Here is a 19,637-nt window from a genome sequence, read left to right on the forward strand (position 1 = left end):
GGGACAGCTTAAACACTGTCTTGGTCAAAGGGCACTTTTTTTAATGCTGGTCTGGGACCAGTTTGTTCCATCTCAGGCTCAAGCTGAACGGCTGAAGCTGATCTCAGATTAGCGTTAGAGAAAGGCGTGTACTAGCGCCCCTGGTCGGATGGTCAACATCTGAAGATCTGAGAGGGGGTAAAAGTCCTGGATGTTCTTTTCCAAAAGGCTTAAGACTGAACTGTGAAAATCTGAGGCCGGCTCTTTCGTTTATTCCACTGAGGTCGGCACGATTAAGGGTCTTCATTTGATATACACTCTTAAAAATAAAGGTGCTACAAAAGGTTCCTTGAGTGTAACGAACTGTAGGATCCAGTAATAGGGTTTTAAACCTTTAAAAGGTTCTTCACACTCACACACCTCTTAAACAAACAAGGTTTTTTTTATAGAACCTAAAGTGGTTCTTCTATGATGTCATTCAAAACATCCTTTGTAGCACCTTTATTTTTAAGAGTGTAGTTCTTACTGAAAGGAACTGATAAAGGTCCATGTTTTTGTCAATTATAATACACAAACATATTTATCTCACTTTTCATCTGAAATCAGGAGAGCTTCCATTCATCTGGAAAGGCTTTTTGTTTTAAATTTTGTGAAGCCGATGTGAGGTTTTGATTGTATGCAACCATGAGAACATCAGTGAGGTCAGACACTGATGTTGATGATTAGCTTTGGATCATTGATGCCACTCTTTTTTTAACCCAGTGGCACTGGATGGAGATGCAGTTCCACTTCTTCACAGACCAATGCAGGGGGGTCTTTATACACCTCTCACCCACATCTGACATTGTGTATGTGGACTATAGGTTCATGTGCAGCTGCTCAGGAGTGTCACGTTTCAATCTAATAAAAAACAGCAGTGTGAATAAAAGCCTACTGACCCAGTTGATTAAAATGACAGCCAACCTAAGAGTGAGCATTGAACAAGAGAGTATAATACCTGTGTGTGTGTGTGTGTGTGTGGTGTGTGGTGTGTGTGTGTGGTGTGTCTGTGTGTGTAATGAATTATTATTCTTTTATTTTATTTATTCATTTATTTTTGATAATGATATTATGAACTTGGTAACCATAAACTATGACAGCTATGACCACTCACCACCACTACTACTGCTCTCTCTCTCTCTCTCTCTCTCTCTCTCAGGAAATGGGCCAGAGAAGGGCAGGCAGGCTGCTAAGTGCTATGTTCACCTCACTAACCCCCTCCTGCTTCTGTACACCCATGGGAGAAGAGCACTGAGGACTGAGGAGAGAGGCCACTCAGCTCTACACAATCCCAAAGTGCTCAGGTACACAGCCACCTGCAACTTTTTCACTCATTCAAAACACAAACCAAAACAAAACAAACCCCCCAAAAAAAACCCATCTACTGAAACAATTGGATTAAAGTTCATTACAATATTCTAGAACAGCTACAGCCACAACAACAATTGCAGCAGCTAATTTGGCATTAATTCAGCAAGTGTGGGCTCTAGTGTTTGTGAACCTTTAAAAGATTCCCGCTTTGTTTCACCTGGCTGTAAGTCACGATGATACACTGTAAGGCTTTGGGACACCTACTCATTCAACATTTCTTCAAGTTTAAGTTTATCCTCTTTGCAGAAGTTACTGTTCTGACTGTTTAGACTAAACACTGCTGTGAGGATTTAATGGCGTTCAGCCAGCGGAACTCTAGTAAGGTCAGGTACTGATGTTGAGTCATTAGTTCTGGATCACAAAACCCACTCCAACTCATTCCAGCGTGCTTGGATAGAGTCCCTACAGAAAGCACAGTTCAATGGCTCCACAGCCCATTGCAGGGGGGCTTTATACACTTCTATCCGATCGCGGACACTGAGGATGTGCATTTGAACGTATGTATCCCAATTGGGGGCACCTTACATCAGCTTATTGGAGTTAGAACATAAGAGTACTAATAAAGGCAGTCTACAAAATGATAACTACAAGTACACAAGAACAGGAACCATCACCAGAAACGCTGCTGTTGACTAAAGTGCGCTCTTTCATCATTAGACAAAAAGTCTAATAACTGTTTTGATCCTTTTCCTCCGGTGCTTGCTTCGTGCTTCTGACACTGACTAAATTCAGCATGAAAGTTCGCTTATTAGCACTTGTGTCTTCAGTTCGCAGTGTGAGCAGCAGAAGCGCTGCTATAGAATTAGAATGAGCTGTCAGGAATTCTTTGATTGATGCACCCTTATGTTACATGTTATCTACGGTTTAGATACCAGCAAATTAGTGCTTAACATTGAACCGAGAGGAAATAACAGCGTGCACGTACACACCTACTCACGCGTGCACGCATGTGTTTGTGCTCACACACAAACTCATTTATCTTAAGCTGAGAGCAAGGTTAATTGGTCTCTAGTAATTATGTTAATTGTGGATTCTCTGAATGGCAGAAGTTTCCAGATGGTGGGACAGCTCCAGTAGGATAACAGCTACTCTGGGGTCACAGTGTAAGATTAGGAAGAGGACTTAAATTAGGCATATACTGTCTGCTGTTTTGACACACACACACACACACACATACACACGAACAAATGCACGAGCATGCACACACACACACACATATCTTTGTTTTAATACAGTGTTAGGACCTGACAATATACAATACATACTGCACGTCCAGAAGTTAGTAGACACCCCTCACAAAAACTGAACTCTGCTCTTTTAGGGTTCAGTTTTTAACCATTTAATACATCTGGGATGAGTTGGACTAGTGTCTGTGATTCGTTAATCATTCAACATCCCTGATCTCACTAGTCTTCCTTTGGCTGAATGTCATCAAAGCATTAGGAAATGTCAAAACATCTAGCGCAAAGCCGTCCCAGACGAGTACATAGTACCTTTAAATATCGTTAATTTCAGAGAAATTAAGTAAGTGAGAAGCGCAGCTATCTGAGTTGAATTAAAAGCATCTAAAAACACGTATAAATAAATAGATAAATAAATAAATAAATAATAAAAAAAATAATAAATAAAACAGTGCTTTGATGTGTGAGTGTGAGGGAGCCCAGTGTTTACACTTACCATTCAATACCTGTTTGAGCTCATTAGTTGTGTATTGAATTAAATCAGTGCTGCTGCTGGAATTACTGTAATGTTATATAATGTTGCACAGTGTGTATTTTGGTTGGTGTAGTTCATAATAAACCTCCAACAGACTTGGTTTTGGCTGCACATGGGCTGCCATCATAGGAGCCAATGCCAGTAAGAGTCCCTGGGCAACACTCCTAATGCTATATTTACATAATAAAGAATATGAATTGCCCTGGATGAGAGCGAAGAAATTGAAACTTAAACACATTAAAGTTAATTAGGAAAACAACTGGTGAATTTCAAACAGCTCTCACTCACACAGTTCCAGGGTTCTGGGGTTGTGTGCTTGAAACCCACCTCGGGTCACTTCCTTTGAGGAGTATGGTGTGTTCTCCCTGTGCCTGCGTGGGTTTCCTAAACCTAAACCAGTTGTGCTCTCTAGGACTCCTGGCCTCAGATGGTGGGGGTATTTCTTGATAATAAAACCTGTTATCTTTTGTAAGCTTAAAGAAATGAATCATACAGCAGTGCAGGGCCTTTGCTGGTGCTCACAATGAAAGTGAGGCCTGTTTATCTCTGGTTTTGGTTCCAAAAAAATAGGAAAACAAACCAACATACACACGCACACATGCAGAAACATACTCGAATCGATTCGCCACCTCCTTGTCATCTTTATTTTCTTGCAAAACGCAGCACAATAAAAAAGCCCTCAGTCCATCAACTCGTTCGTCAATCTCACTTCCGTGCCTGTCCCCTGTAATACGGCTCCCACACGCGCGGCGGGTTCTAACCGGCGTCTGAGTGTGTATCAGCAAGCGTCAGATCCGCAAACACTCGCTGAGCGTCTCCCCGGAGAGGCCGCCGGTGACAGCTGGGTGGACAGGTTGGCAGCTCGCTGTCACAGTCTATAGATCAGTCTGAGAGAGAGGGAGGCACACACACCTAAAGCCAATAACACACACAGCACCTGACCTCAGATCGGTTTCTAACGGAGGGTGGGCGGGGATGAGGCGCTGAGGCCAACCTGCCGCGACCCCCCGCAGTCTATTAAATCAATGCCGTTGCTCGGGATTTAAAAAAAAAAACACACTTTGAAGTTGTGGAGAGGAGTGTGGGGACGAGGCTGGAGATGCAGCAGAGCGGAGGGGCCTTGGGCTTCAGTGGATCCTCAAGGGCTGTTTGTTTAAGCGGTTCTGCTTGATCCTTTCGGTTAGGCTTTAATGAGAGGGCGTGTGTGAGACGGGGAAAGGGCTGTTGTGTACTACGTCTGTCTGAAAGTTTGTAGACATTTCTTCTAATGAATGAGTTCTGCCCCTTTGTCCATTCTACCCACACACAATGCTGAGCGGGGTACAAGGTCCACAGGCATTGGGCCATGGGCAGCGGAACTTTATTGGAGCACAATCAAATAGGGTGAGGAGAGAGTGGCATTGGAGAGAGTGGATTCAGAAGTAATCACACAACACCAGAACCTGACATGGCTAATGCTTCTGTTTTGATTTCAAAAGAAACATGAGGCAAGGCTTGTTCAGTAATGTAGCTGTGTAGGAATGTGTACTGCTTTTTGATCAAGGACGTTGCCCCTCATTTTCGATAACCTTTTTTTTTTTTCAAATATTATTGATTCTCTACCGTTCAACAATAGAAATACTTTTCCTTTTTAAAGAGATTTCAGCTTTACCCAAGGCCGTTTCTGAACATTCAGCAGCCCAGTGGCGAGTGGTCAGCTTGTAGGACCACCCATCCGCCCAGTGCCTAATTATATTTTCCACATTTACCACCTGCTTCAGCTAATCTGTTTTAAATTAAGTCAGGTGCAAGTTTAACAAATTCTGCAATAGCTGGAGTGCAGAGAGAATTCAGAAACAAAGCCTTGTGTTCTTCTTACTCTTCGCTTTTAGCCGAGACATCAATTATGGTGTTATGTTAATTTTTTATTATATTTATATTTACATAATATATTTACTATTATTTACCCCGCTGTCATATTTATATCATTAATATCACAATTATTATGTGATCAGTTTATGCTGTGTTGCACTATGAGCAATTCTGACAATTAGAGGCTAGATATGTTTCAGAATCAAATAATCTCTCCCTCCAATATCTGATCAAGCATGTTTTCCTGATACTGGAAATCAGATATGTACCATCTGTAGTAAATACATACCGGAAGCTGGTTTCTGTATCACATTTTCTAATATCTCTGTGTACAAACGAGACACTTCTAAGGCTTCAGAGAGAACGCATTTTCCACATCAATCAGATAAGGAGCTTTACATGCTTCCTTATTGTCCTTTGGCCAGAGTTTGCTTAACAGAGCTCTGGTGGCCTGAGTGACAGCGACTGTGTTTCGTCCCTAAGAGTGCCCATTAAGCCTTAATCCAGTTCAGAGAACAAACACGCACACACACCCTCACATTCTCTCTCTTTCTCTCTCTCTCTCTCTCTCTCTCTCTCTCCTGCCCTGAGGGATAGCATGAGTAGCTCTGGGTTTTCCTCTGGTGCTCCTCTCTCACACACAAGATAAAGACAGTGAATTTAACACACAAAAGGCACTATTACCAGTAAGAGAGAGAGAGAGAGGGAGAGAGAGAGAGAGAGAGAGAGAAATGGTGGCATTATGGAACATTTAAAAGCTTTTAACCTATAATGCATCTACAATCGTGTAAACGTGTAAAATATTTCAGAAAGAACAGGGTTGTGGGGGCCTCAAAGTTTGTGATAGTGAACACACACAGAATTATAACAGTATAAAGCAACAAGGAAACACACTCAAACACACACAACAACTGATACACGTTGAGAACTCGTGAGAGAATGCCTGGAGTGAAAGCTTTTTAAAATATGGCCCTTTTTCACACTCTTTTTTGGCATACACATGCTGCAGCAAACTTCCCACAGACAAATTGAATTAAAATTCACATACATTTACAACATGCCCTAGATGGGCAAGGCTCCCCAGCAAGCAGTAAATACTATACCTACTATCTGATCACAACCGTATCTAACACACACTCATCTACTGAGCCAGCACAGCAGTGACTCTACCACACTCACAGAAATACAGAGACCTTAAACCTAACTCTACATACACCTACATGGACTGAAAATGGACTTAAGCATTTCTGATGGGACAGGATCTATATAGTATCTGCACCTACTCAGTGTCTGGGTGCGGAGTGGGATATATAACGATATATTGTTGATAATGTCATAAATTGCAAGGATGCATGATAAGAAAAGGTTAATATGGAAGCAGCAGAGTTATGCTCCAGTCACTTAAGTACCTAAAAATGTAATAACATAATAATGCATGCTTGTTTACGCCAAAACTGTGGCTAATAATAGTTAGCTAATATACTCCTCATTGACCAGTTGTCTATAAAGAGAATCAGAGAATCAGAAGTCAGTGTATCTCTAATAAGTGGCTTTACAATATGTGTTCGTTAAATGCACCTAGAACAACCACATGTATCATAAAAAGACATATTAATAGTAAATTAGCGAGAGCTGAAGCAAAAGCCGGTGTCTACAACATCAATGTCACAGCAATTTGTGACAAAACATGTTTTGCATTTTATGGAATCCAAGTGTGCAAGCCTCAGAAAGCTAACTGCCATTTCACCCACTGTAAATCTAATTCACAACATTAAAGTAAGACAAAGCTTCTAAGGCTCTACAGGGGCATCTAGCCTCTAAGAAGGAGGTGTGTGAGGCACAGCAGAGAAATAGGCTTTGACTTACGGGACAGGGAGTGTCCTCCTTTGGGCAGATAATCAAACAGCAGGGGGTTTTCTTCGCTTAATATTTCGGCCCCCAGAGACAGCAAGCTGTTCTTGCTCATTAGCGCCGCCCTCAGGTTGGCCACGGAGCTGCCTCGTTCCTGCCCCCTGCCCCCGGCCTCTTCCCTCTCGCCGGCTAGCGACGAGCTCATGAAGCCCGTCTCCCCGGCCTCTTCCTGTTTCACGAAAAAGTCCATCCGCTCACCTCGGCTGTCCGAACCAGGCTCGGCCTCATCTGCACCTACGAGAGCAGAGATAGTGCAGTGAGTGTGGTGCAGTGAAAGAAACACAAGTTACACAAAAGAGACTGGGGCTTAATGGAACCAACAGAATATAAAGAAGTGGTGCGTCCAATTATCAAACCATTTTACCCCACTTTAACTGTAGTTTTTTAGATTCAGAGAAAAATATTGCACTGTAATTTTGCCCCATATCGCCCCGGCCTTAGAAAAATACCTAGAAAGAGAAAAGCTGTTTTGTTTTATCACTTAAAAGTTATACTTTTGTCATGATGAGGAAAATTACAGCTCAGAGAGACATCTATATTTCTGTGTTCGCCTTGGCGTCTGTAACTAAGCATCTGCATAGACTTCAGTTGAAGCTAAAAATAAGAAAAAAAAACCCTAAAGCCTCAAAATAAATCATCAAATGGATCAAAAGCAATACTTGATCATTACTGCTATCTAATCTGTCCTTCAGAAAAAAATTGCTCCTCCTTCTATGAAATAAAGGCCTGAGCCACAAAAAAAGTCACGCACACACACACACACACACACGCACAGACTCACGCAGCACCCATCACAACATCTCCTCCTTCGTCTAGGAGACAAGGACGTGTGTGTGGATGGAAGGAGCCTTACACAGCAGTGAAAATGACAAGGCAAAAGAAAAGTGGGGGGGGGAAAAACACGGCAGGAAAGAGAAAAAACAACAGCGTTTAGCGAGTGCGAGAAAGGAGGCCTGTTTAGACTGCACTGACAGTCCAAAGCAGAGGGGCTGTTCAAAACAGCTGTCACGCCGTTCCACAGTGACTTTAGATCAGCGGCGAGCTCAAAGCTTCTGGCTTGACAGGCCGGCCCGGAAAACCAAATCAGAACCAACTAAACCTGCACAGCTCTACACCCTCCAGCAGCCAATTATAGCTTAAAGACGGACCATAATAACATAAAGGCTAACTCACATTCATATACAAATCTCCACACTCACATATCCTCAACACACACACACACAAGAACTCGAGTCCCCCCCTGAGATACGAAGCATGGTGTGTGTTTACACTGTATTCCCTGGAGCTTGGGTGACAAGAGACAAGTGTGTGGCTCTAGAATGAGCAGTGAAGTATGAGAAGTACAAACGGACTCCTTGTGTACACTGTGCCAAACACACACACACACACACATACACTCATTGACTTGAGCACACAAACACATACAGTACTGTATGTCAGCTATAAGAACTGCAGGATTTGGTCCATTTCAGGTACAAGGGTCTGTGAAGGGTGTGCAAAGGTTTGTTACAGGGAATTCCAGCAATTTCTAAAATATATCAATGTATTTCTGTATAATTCTGTATGATCAATCACTGAGAGGGATCATTCAAAGTGGTCTGACGTGAAATGTGGCATTGTAGGGAAATGCGTAGTCTGAATTGTTCACAGTAGTGATGAAAGGAAGCAGAAATCCCTCATACAAAGTCACAGCATGAAATGATTACGAATACATTGCCTGGAGATTTTGTTTTATGCTAGTTTTTAGAAAAGCTTTGAGTCTAATATATATATATATATATATTTAAAAGCCTTTTATGGAAAGATATCTGCAAGGCATTTCAAAACAAAACAGCAGCCAAATGAGACTTATATTGTTTTAGATTTTGTTAGACAGGTGTTACCTATAAAACACATGGGATTTCACTGGTTGTGTCGGATGACGTATGTTCACTGTAGACACCATCACACTCATAAAATGGTGGCACACAGTTAACAAGAAGGACAAATCATCATAGTATTATCATATACGCTGCAATTCATTTCACGTGAAACAACTCTGAATGACTATATTTCCTTCTCAATGAAAAAAAATTATAAATTAACTGTTACAAGTCTGTGGAATCCCCCTTTGTGGAGACACAGAGTCTAACTGGAATCTAAACAGCAGCATTTCTTCCTCAAAATTAAGCCTAGCCTCATGACTTGCACACAAACCCCAAGTGCCAAAGACCATCAAATATGCAATTGAGGCAATTGATATTAAAGGAGTACACCACAGTTTCTTGGCCTAATCTGTTGCATCTCTGTTGTGTGGCTGTTTACCTCAGGCAGTCATTTTGGTGGGTTTCCCTTGTACTTAGAAAAGAGCTGGAAACTTGTTCACTTGAAAGAGACTCATAACAGAATACAGTGGGCAGTTGCTGAATTTATTTTACAAACATTTATGCAAAGCACACATTTCAGTAAAACGCTGGGAAGAATCACAAGTCGATAATGTTTGAAGCTTCATATCCTCCATTGTATAATCACATATCGCAAGCATTTAGTTTGAAAATTCAGCAAATTCCCAACTCATATCTTGATATTTTTATATATTCTAAGATTAAGAGAAATGTTTAAAGTGTTGTAAATATCAAATATAAACAACATTGCTTGAAAATGCTGCCGTATCCCTTAAGTCTATTAGGATCAGGCAGATGATCATACACATGAGTACCTTTGTAACCTGAGGGGTCAAAATGGCTGTCCTTCCCTTACTTCTACAGTAAAACCCTGTAGAATAAGGGAAGTTTCACAGTTAACTACTACTTCTACTACTGCTGAACATGTTGGGCTTACAGATGAGTTGCTACACGTGTTACAGGTGACTTGATCTGATACTGATCAGCCTCAGAAAAGAGACATCAGCTTGTGTCAAACCTAGGGTGACCAGACGTCCTCTTTTACCCTGACATGTCCTCTTTTTTAGACTTTAAAAAATGTCCGGGCGGAATTTCACAAACGTCCGTGATTTTGTTTTTCTAGAGCTTACATAGAACTTCGAGAAGCGTTTTGTTCACAAACTAGTCCCGCCCTCCCCTACTCCGATTGGTTCGCTTGAGTGAGAAGGGGGCGTGGTGAAGTAGCCTAAAATCTTCTGATTGGACGGTCTGACTGTAGAGCTACCGTTATTGGTCGGTAACCTCTGTAAACATTTAATTGGTCAGTCTGCACGTCAGAGACGTGTCCACTTTTTCACCATCTCAGATCTGGTCACCCTAGTCAAACATCAAAAATCTTTGAGCAGAGAGTATGTGTGTGTGACCTGAAGTTTGAAGACACCTTCACAAATTCAGTTTTAGTTGTCAGAACCATATATATCTCAAGTGTTGTATTGGTACGAGTGGGAAACTCGCAGGGACTCCTTTGTACTGTAAAGTCTTACTGAGTACTTGTAACTGAACAAAGGTCTGTGATGTTTAGTTTCATTTCAGTGTTTCATTTCAGTGTTTAAATGTAAAAAGGATGTCATGTTAAACTTTCTAATCAGGTTTTTATACATTCTTGTCTTCAGGAGCTGTGCAGAATCTGATTAACCACCAAAATAATTAAGAAGGGACACTGGAAGCAAGATTCATAGTTTTTCACTAATTCAGTGAGAACCAGGCTTCAGTCAGTTGTTATGAATGGACTACAAAAGTGTCAGTTCTATACTAGGCCTCTTTACAGAAGGATTCACAGTTAAGCATGTCACAAGCTATTATATATATATATATCAATGTCTTCATGTAATAGTATCAGTTCACCACGGACTGTACAAGCGCATGATCTTTTATTTCAGATTCGTTATTTAAGATAACACTTTATTGATCCCAAAGAAAATTGCAACACGGATTTTTTTTTTTCAGTCTGAAGTCAGGTATATAACAGCACAGTGAGTAAAATAATTGTGCACACTTTGCTTTTCAGATCATCAGAGTGAGAAAACAAAGAAAGGGGAAAGAAGGAGTAGGGAAACGAGCAAAGAGGTCACACACAAACACACACGCACACATACAGAGGCAGGGAGAGTTAATTAAGGTGGTGGAGTGGGGGAGTTGGGCTGGGAGGGCGCAGGGGTTGGAAGAATTCATTAGAGAAAGTCCAGCCTTCATCTGTGGGCAGGGGGCACAAGAGTCAATCAATAAAATGGATCTTCCACTCCCAACACACACACACACACACACACACACAAGCACCCAGCAAACAGAGACTGAGCCTTTCACCCTCCGACCCTGATCCCCCTTTACTCATCTGCGCCCTGCAATGCTGCACTGACCCTTTGAACACATACTGACACACACACACACACACACACACTCACACACGCATTCAGATACCACCTACCTGCAGGCAAACCAAGATTTACTAATGCAGGACAATATTCACATGTTGTGATACATAATTTAGTGACAATAGAATATGTATGACAATCAATATTATATGCACGTCCATTTGCTCATAAGCAGGAATGAAGGTATAATCCCCACTGTTGACAATGCAAATGCCCAATTAGCACCATGGTGCATTACAAAAACAAACACATTAATAAATAATAGCTAATAATCTACTTAGAGCAAATTATCCAGTGTAAACTAAGCATGCCCATAGAATGAACTGGAAACAGGAGAAGTGCGCTGACTTTATTGTTTGATGGCAGATTTGGAAAGCCGGAGTCAATTAGAAATCTGTACAATTATGCGTTTCTTATGACCGTCCTTTGTTCGGGGGTATTATGGGCGAGCTTTTAAATGAGCAGTGGTTTAATTACCGTGTCACATTGCGTCACGTTACAATGGCGGCTTAAAGAACACTGGAGAGCATTGTTATATCTCTCCCTCATAAGAGAGGGGCTGAATAATTTTGATGCCTCCTTGCAAAGAAATTCTCAGTTTAATTTGGTTGCCATGGCAGCCAGGCACACTTGGCTTCAACATTTATGCTAAATAAAACACCCTTTTAAGAGTAGACACAAATAGGAGGACTCATGGTGAAGGCTTTGTGTGCCTGTGCATGTGTGTTTGTGTGTGTTTGTGTGTGTGTGTGTGCCCATGCGTGGGTGTACTCCAGTTTGGACATGAATCTGTATGTTGTGTGTTCCATGCGAGGGTCCGCAAGTGTGTATGTGTGAATAATACATGCAGAGGAGGGATGTATATGTCTATATGTGTTTGCACTGAATTTATGCATGTAATAAGTTTGTGTGTGTGTGCGTGTGTGTTATGTCCTTTGTGTGTATGTGTGACTAAGAGTGTTAATGCTTAATAGAGGGGTCTGCTCTTGTAGTGTCTATTACAAGCCAATAAAAGAGAAAAGGAGGGTGGCACTCAGCTGACACAGTTTGACCCCATGACCCTGAGGTCCAGGCAGCTGCAGTTCTGTCCAAATCCACTCCCCTTTTGAAACACTGGCTTTTGCTTTTTGTGCTACTGGGGCATCTCTTGATGCTGTGTCTCTGCTTCTTTAACCCTTTGATTTGCAGTCTTATTATTCGGCTAATAAAGGATTAGTCCAGCCTCCGTACACGGAGCTTTCACAGCATACATTTGATTAGAACGTAGAATAATTTCGCTGTGTTTTGCCGCACTTAGGAAAAGAAAAGGAAACCCACTGACTCAAAGCATGCTTTTATTAGAAATCAATGGGTAGCCGCCAAAGCAATATTATTGTCCAGGGCAATTTACCATATGCTATCGATGCAAAGATTAAACTGAAAAATGGTGGGATGTTCTTTTAATCTTAATTATGACAAGGACCCCAGCAATGCATGTCAGGAGCCTGTAGGGGGTCATTTAAATGTACAAACAGAGTCAAGACACTATCTAATAATCTCTAATTCTGAGACTTTTAGCGTATTTCACTATAAACATTAAGTTGATAAAATCCTCTAATAGCAATGACATAAAAGGTACACTGCAGATAAAACTAGAAACAGTTCGACAGATTTTTATGTTTCAGAATATTAAATATAGCCTGTTGGGGTCATTTGAGAAACCTTTGAGAATTCCTGTCTTAAAACTGAATTATTTACACAGTAGTAAAACAGGCCATTGATATCTGAGTTAGAATTAGAAAACAGGCCGTGGACATCAGGAGGATGATGTAAGTGGTCTCATCATTCCCTTCACACACACCCAGATTACACACACCAAGTCCACATACACACTGTCCGTCAAAAGCCAGGCGTGCGCTAGTTTTCCCACAGACTTAAATCTTTTCGTCGTCCATTTTCCGTGAATATTCTCATCAGAGTGATGAAATAAAACTGATATATAAAGTTCTTTCAATTTGTATGTGTGTGTGTGTGTGTGTGTGTCAGGTCTGTTTCCTTAAACAATTATGGTCATCGCAAAAGTATGCTGGGTGTCCCCAAACTTTTGAATGCAGAAAAACATAAGTGTGTGTGTTTTCACTGTGTACTTTTTGTACACGTCGAGGACAAATCTGACAGGCTGTAACCATTTGTTTTTAGGAAGCTGTGGCTAAGGCTAGGACAGGGTTTGGAGAGTTGTCATTTTATCCTTGTAATGGGGAACATTTCATTTCATGAGCAAGTTTTATTCGCAGGTTTCTTTTTTTTTTCTTTTTCTTGATTTGCTTTCTTTCAGAACACCACGTCCTTTCAGACCCACGTGCTGTCTTTTCCTCTCACGGTGGAAGATTGGAAACACGCAGCTGAGGATTAGTTTTGATTGGATGTGCATTATTTCCTCCTGTCTCTCCAAAATGAGAGCGTTATCTGACGGTGACACTCTCGTTGGTTAGTAGACGTCCTGTTATATTTAAACAGCAGTTATTCCCCTATCTTCCTTTCCTTAATTTCCCTTTTCTCGTGTAAGTGTGTTATCTTGTATCTAACCACTTTAATAATAATGTCCTGATGAATAACTTGTACTTGAAAGCCATTCGAACTGGAAATGACATAAAGAAGGGTGGGCTCTGGATTGTGTTAAATATCCTTTGACCTTAAATGCTGATAAGGTACAAAAACAATCATCCTGTTTGTCTGTGTGTGTGTGTGTGTGTGTGTGTGTGTGTGTGTGTGTGTGTGTGTGTGTCAGTCACTGTCCAGTGGCTACCGCAGGAGGGAGGGAAGGTCTGACTTGCCTCCTCAGCACGACAAAGTTAGAAAGAGTAAAAAGTAATTTCCAAGGGAAGAGGGGAGTGAGACACTGAAACAGCTGAAGAATTCAAAGGCAATTTAAAAGCAGTGTGGGAGAGGGGAATAAAAAAAAACACTGGGTGAAGAAAGAGGAGGGGAGGATGGAAAGTAAAAGAGAGGTTGTTATTCTTCTCTCTCTCTCTCTCTCTCTCTCTCTCTCTCTCTCTCTCTCTCTCTGTTGTTTTTAGGGACTAGCTGGGCCACAACCTTCCATGGAGTGAGATAGGGCGAGGGAGGGAGTGGGAGAATAAATCAAACAAACCCTGAAGGGTAGGAAGAAGGGAGGCAAGGAAAAAGGGAGGAAGAAGAGAGCGGGAGAGGAGAGGTGCGGGTAATGGCAGGGGCCAGGGGGGTGGTGAACGTGGGCGATGGAGAGGGCGAGAGGGCGAGAGAAGGGAGGGGGGGTGAAAGAGGTTTGGAGGATTGCAAGGCTCAAGGTAATCTGGGGAGTTAATGCAGCTTAGCTGAGAGAAAGAGAGAGAGAGAGAGAGAGAGAGAGAGAGAGAGAGACTGGCAGACACTACGAGACAGGAAGAGAGAGGGTGAATAAGGCAGAGAGAATGAAAGACAGTGAGTACGAGGGAACAAGAGAAAAAGGAAGGCCACAAAGTGAGAGAGGAGGAAGGAGAGACTCAGTGGGGTGTGTGTGTGTGTGTGTGTAGGGGGGTATGAGCTGGGGGAAAATGGAATGCTGGGTGGGGAAGGGAAGCAAACACGCAGGGCTTTGTGCTAAAAGCAGGCTGAGGGAGGGTGCGCCCGCCACTAAATCCACACAGCAGCCCAGAAATCAGGGTTTAAGGAGCATGTAACTGGGCTGGCCCTTTTATAGCCATCCACATGGATGGACAAACATCCACACACACAATAATTATGTTTTACTGTACTTCTTAGGGCTTACAAGGCTTCAGTCAGAACAACTTTAACCTCTCCTGATTTAAGTGACAAGTTTATACCCCTCCTGCCAAACACTTGACAGACATGAGGGCCTTAAATTCATGAGCCTCAAGGAATCTGGAGGTCAAGGCCTGAACAGTTTTCGCAAACATTGCCCAGAGCATCACACTGCCGCCGGCGGCTCGCCTTCTTCCCACAGAGCGTCCCGGTGCCATCTCTTCCCCAGGCCGCATAGATACACACGCAAGCGCCGCATACATTGTGTTAAAGAAAACACGGTTAATCAGAGCATGATCCTCACCCGCCCAGTGTAGGTGCTCTCGGCAGTGGACGCTCTGAACCGGTCGGTGGTTTCACAGCCTCATACGCCGCAAGCTACAAAGCACTGTGTGTTCTGTCATTGTTTTGTGCTATAGAAGCTCCTCTGTGGGATCTGACCAGACAGGACAGGCTTCGCTCCCTAAGCACATCATTAAGTCATGGGCAGCCATCACCCTGTTTTCCCTTGGACCACATTTGGTAGGCACTAACCAAGCTCCACCCCAGGAACGCTGCAGAAGACCTGCCGCTTGACCCAGTCGTCTAACCATATCGATATGGCCCTTGGCAAATTTGCTCATATCCTTATGTTCACCCATGGGTGCCACTGGAACAATATAACCACCCTCAGTTCAGTGTCAGCTGTTTATAATCATGTGGCCAATCACAAAAGGTAAAAATAGGATTTATCTTTTAAAACAGAAAATGACGTTTTGTGAGAGAAAAAAATGGTAATATATTTATAATTCATTTAATAATAATCATGTCAATTATAAAAATAATGATGGACAGGAGCCCTGGCCAAGGTGTCTGTCTGGAATCCAGTGATACCAGGTAGGCTGCAGAGTACAGACAGTGAAGGAATGATCTTCTTCTTACTGATAATAATAATATTAATAATAATAATAATAATAATAATGGTGTAACTGAGTGCAGCACATATGAAACACTCTAGATACTGCTCTAGATATTAATATTAATCATAGCATTTTACTAATATAAATGTACACATTCACACACACACACACACACACATCTCATTCCCTCCTTGAAATAATCAGAGATATGCTGTGAATGCCAATAATAAGAGAGTGAAAATAAAGAACAGTGCCAATTAGACTGTAAATGTTTGTGTGTGTGTGTGTGTGTGTGTGTGTATCTGTTGTGTCCCATGTCCCAGTCCTGTTCAGACCTACAGTATTCTGACTCATCATGTACTGTATCACGTCCCCTATATTTCCGTATCCTTGGCAACTTCTGCACCGAACAATAGAGAAGATGGAGGCCAGAGAGGAAAGAAAGAAAGAGAGAGAGAGAGAGAGAGAGAGAGAGAGAGAGAGAGAGAGAGAGAGAGAGAGAGAGAGAGAGGAATAATAATAAAAACAACGTAAAACCTTGTGTTGGAAAGAGTTAAGAGGATAAAGAGAGTGAGAGTGGTTAAAAGAGAAAGAAGGAAAAGACAGAGTGAGATCAAATAGAATATAGACAGAAGACAAGAAGAAGGAATAGAGAAAATGAGCGATTGAGAGAGGGAAATGGGGCGAGAGATGGAATATAGGGAACTAGAAAAATAGAACGATCACGACAAGAAGAAAAAGAGGAAAGTGTGTGTTCTTTGGGAAAGAAAAAAAACCTAAGAGGCGTCAAAAGACAAAATGAAGGAGAGACAGAGACAGAGAGGTGAAAAAGAGCGAGTGGGTTTAAGAGAAAGAAGAGAAGAATGGAAAGAAAAACAAAAAAAGGAAGAGAAAGTGAGTTAGACAAAGGGAGATTTAAAGAAAGACAAAGGGAGAGGGAGAGATAGAGAAAGAGGCTGCAATAAGCAGTGCTTTTTGTATCAGGAGAGAGCTGAGCCCCTGACATCTATACTACCTAAACACACACACACACACACACACACACACACAAGGACAACCAGCTGAGAGAAGAAAGGATGAAAGGAAGAATGGATGGCATATTATCTGATCCACCAGAACAGTTTCATCTTCTGTTTTTATCTTAGACCCTGGCAGGCCCAGTGACTTGTGCTTAAAGGGGTATCGGAGTCAAACTAACGTTCACAGGGAGTTAAAGCCCATACCCACCAGTTACACTCTCTCTCCCCATCAGCGGCTCTTGATCATTGGAGCTTAAAACCTCAGTGATTTAGACCTATTTCTGTAATCCCTGATACTGTTACGACGCAGAAACATGTCCCTCCCGCATGCAGGAGCGGGACCAGCCATTTGCTGCCATTTTATTTAGGAGCATTTCTTTCACAGCCTCACTCTGCTGAGTCCTGTCCTGTGAGGGAGAAAAAATGAACAGTGCCCATATTCCATGTTAAGGAACTGTCACATTAACAGCGATTTCACTACAGACATCTAGACACGAAGCCCGCAGCACCAAATGGTCAGCAGAGCGCCATGGCAACCAGATCTCATCACACTCCGAACCAGGTAAAAGAATTTCACACAGGAACACGGGCTGAGTTCCCTTACTGCGGCTTCACAAGAACAATGAACGCTGCCGAGTGTGTGTGTGTGTGTGTGTGTGTGTGTGTGTGTGTGTGTGTCCGTGCGCACACGTGCAATGCACCAGGCTCCCAATATAACTTTATACAAGGTTAATGTGACTGACATGAACTGATCTAGAAATGGAAGATAAGGAGGTTTAAGGTAGGAGGGAGGGCGGGAGGGAGGGAGGGAGGAGTGGAGGGGGAGAAGAGGGAAAGAGCGAGAGAGAGAGAGAGAGAAAGCAAGAGAGTGGCTGATAGAATGATATACAGAAAGACAAAAAATACGAGAGAGTTTGTGTGAAAAAGAGATATTAATAGATGAAGAAAGCGAGAGAGGGACATATAAAGAGCATGGAAGAAAGAAAGAGTACAAAGGAAAATGTTAAAGAGAGAAAGACAGACACAGAGAGAGAGAGAGAGAAAGAGGCATGGGGAAAGAATGTGAGGGAGATAGAAAAAGAGGGAGAGTTTCAGACAGCAAGAGAGAGAGAGAGAGAGAGAGAGAGAGAGAGAGAGAGAGAGAGAGACAGAGAGAGAGATAGAGAGAGGCAGATGAGTTTGAGCTTTTTATACCCACTTTGCCAGAGGAGAGACGGGCTGTTGAAATTAATTGCATACGATCAAATCAGCAGAACCTTCACAAATGAAGAAGCCTCAGCCTCCCCCCACACACACCCCCTACCTCTCCACACACACAGACCTCCCTAACATCAACCCCACCCTTACCACCCATCAGCCCAGAGCTCGTGTCAAACAGGAGTGATTATTCAAGCCTGCTGGCATGTCACTGCCCTGTCCTCCACTCTGAGACACAGTGTAATGATGTGGGGTCATAGATGTGTTATTATTATATTAGAGATTTAAGGCATTATCCAGAACAAATCACAATCCCAATAAAATAAATAAATAAATAAATAAACAGACAACTCTAATGTTAGGTGTCTTGCCCAAGTCTCTTACTGATGTAGCGTGGATTGCTCATGTGATCTGAACCCAGGTCTGCTACATGTTATACACTAAACCAGAGCTCTTCAAATCCAGAACATGGATTCAGGAACAAAGCTGGGATTCTAAAATGGCGGCCTGGTCTGACACTACAGCTGCGTTCCAGAGTCTAGGCTGTTGCTGAGCTTGGCTGCATATCTCAGTCAATACATTTCAGAAGGCTGTTCCAATGTGAAGCACCCTACGTTTGGAGCGATTTGAAGGACACAACAAATGAATCCATTGTGGCCCTCGGTTACCCACAAATCTCTGCGAACGTACGGCAGATTGGAGTAAATAAACAAGACACAGAAAAACAGACCTTCAGAGTTCATTTACCTTGTACAGTCTAAAATAACTAAATAAGTAAACTATTCGTCTCTATACAAGGGGTGGGCGATGTGGCGCAGGGTTTTATTTCAGAGTTTTTTGGCGATAACAATATTATTGGCAATATGAACAAGACTGAAAAATACTTGTATTAATTTCAAGAACACACTAATGCAACAAAATAAATGTTTTATTAATATGAATCATATTCAATTAAATATATATTTATTGCATTAAATTATGTTATTTATTAAAAAGATTTATTTTAATACAAATGTAACAGTTTCAAATTAAAGTTTTGCTTATTTTGTAAACAACAGTAATAAAATTACGTAGCATAAAAATCTACCACACAACCAAAGTGCATTAAATGTACTGTGTTCAATTAAACAGCAAAAAGGAAACAATTATACAAAAAGTAACTTTAAAGCTTCAGTAAATAACAAAACAAACACAGAATAGTTGCTGTGCTGAGTCATTATGAAAACAAGTCAGAATATCACGATTATCACGATACTGATTTTTTTTATCGTTTAAAAAAAATATGACGATATTATCACGAACCATACGATATGGCACAGACATACTATTAAATATTTGTATGTTATTTATTGAAATGGGTCAAAATGAAGTTGAGTGTTTAAATGTTGAAGTATTTAATATATTTTTTAAAATAGTATTGTTTTGCAGGATAATATTAATAAGCAAGTACAACTTATTTTAACTTACAGTCATGTTAGTGCTTCAAGGCAGATAAGACCTATTTCGGTGAAGGCACACCATTCCATTTGTGTGACTGGGTAACTAAGAACGAGTCTTCATAGGATGGCCCTACTGAGGGCACGTCCTACCTCGGCTGCAGCC

The 19,637-nt window shown here is 41.8% G+C and overlaps 1 protein-coding gene across 1 annotated transcript in view; it reads right to left on the reverse strand.

The window, feature by feature from the left end:
* The window catches only part of zbtb46 (zinc finger and BTB domain containing 46), an 81,352-nt gene that overhangs the window by 15,250 nt on the left and 46,465 nt on the right, over positions 1–19,637 (reverse strand). The window contains exon 5 of the mRNA XM_066672795.1: positions 6,823–7,101. Coding sequence (XP_066528892.1) covers positions 6,823–7,101 — 279 coding nt within the window. The remainder of the gene's footprint in view (positions 1–6,822; positions 7,102–19,637) is intronic.

Source organism: Hoplias malabaricus, chromosome 5 (genome assembly GCF_029633855.1).
Source record: "Hoplias malabaricus isolate fHopMal1 chromosome 5, fHopMal1.hap1, whole genome shotgun sequence".
Lineage (NCBI taxonomy): Eukaryota > Metazoa > Chordata > Actinopteri > Characiformes > Erythrinidae > Hoplias > Hoplias malabaricus.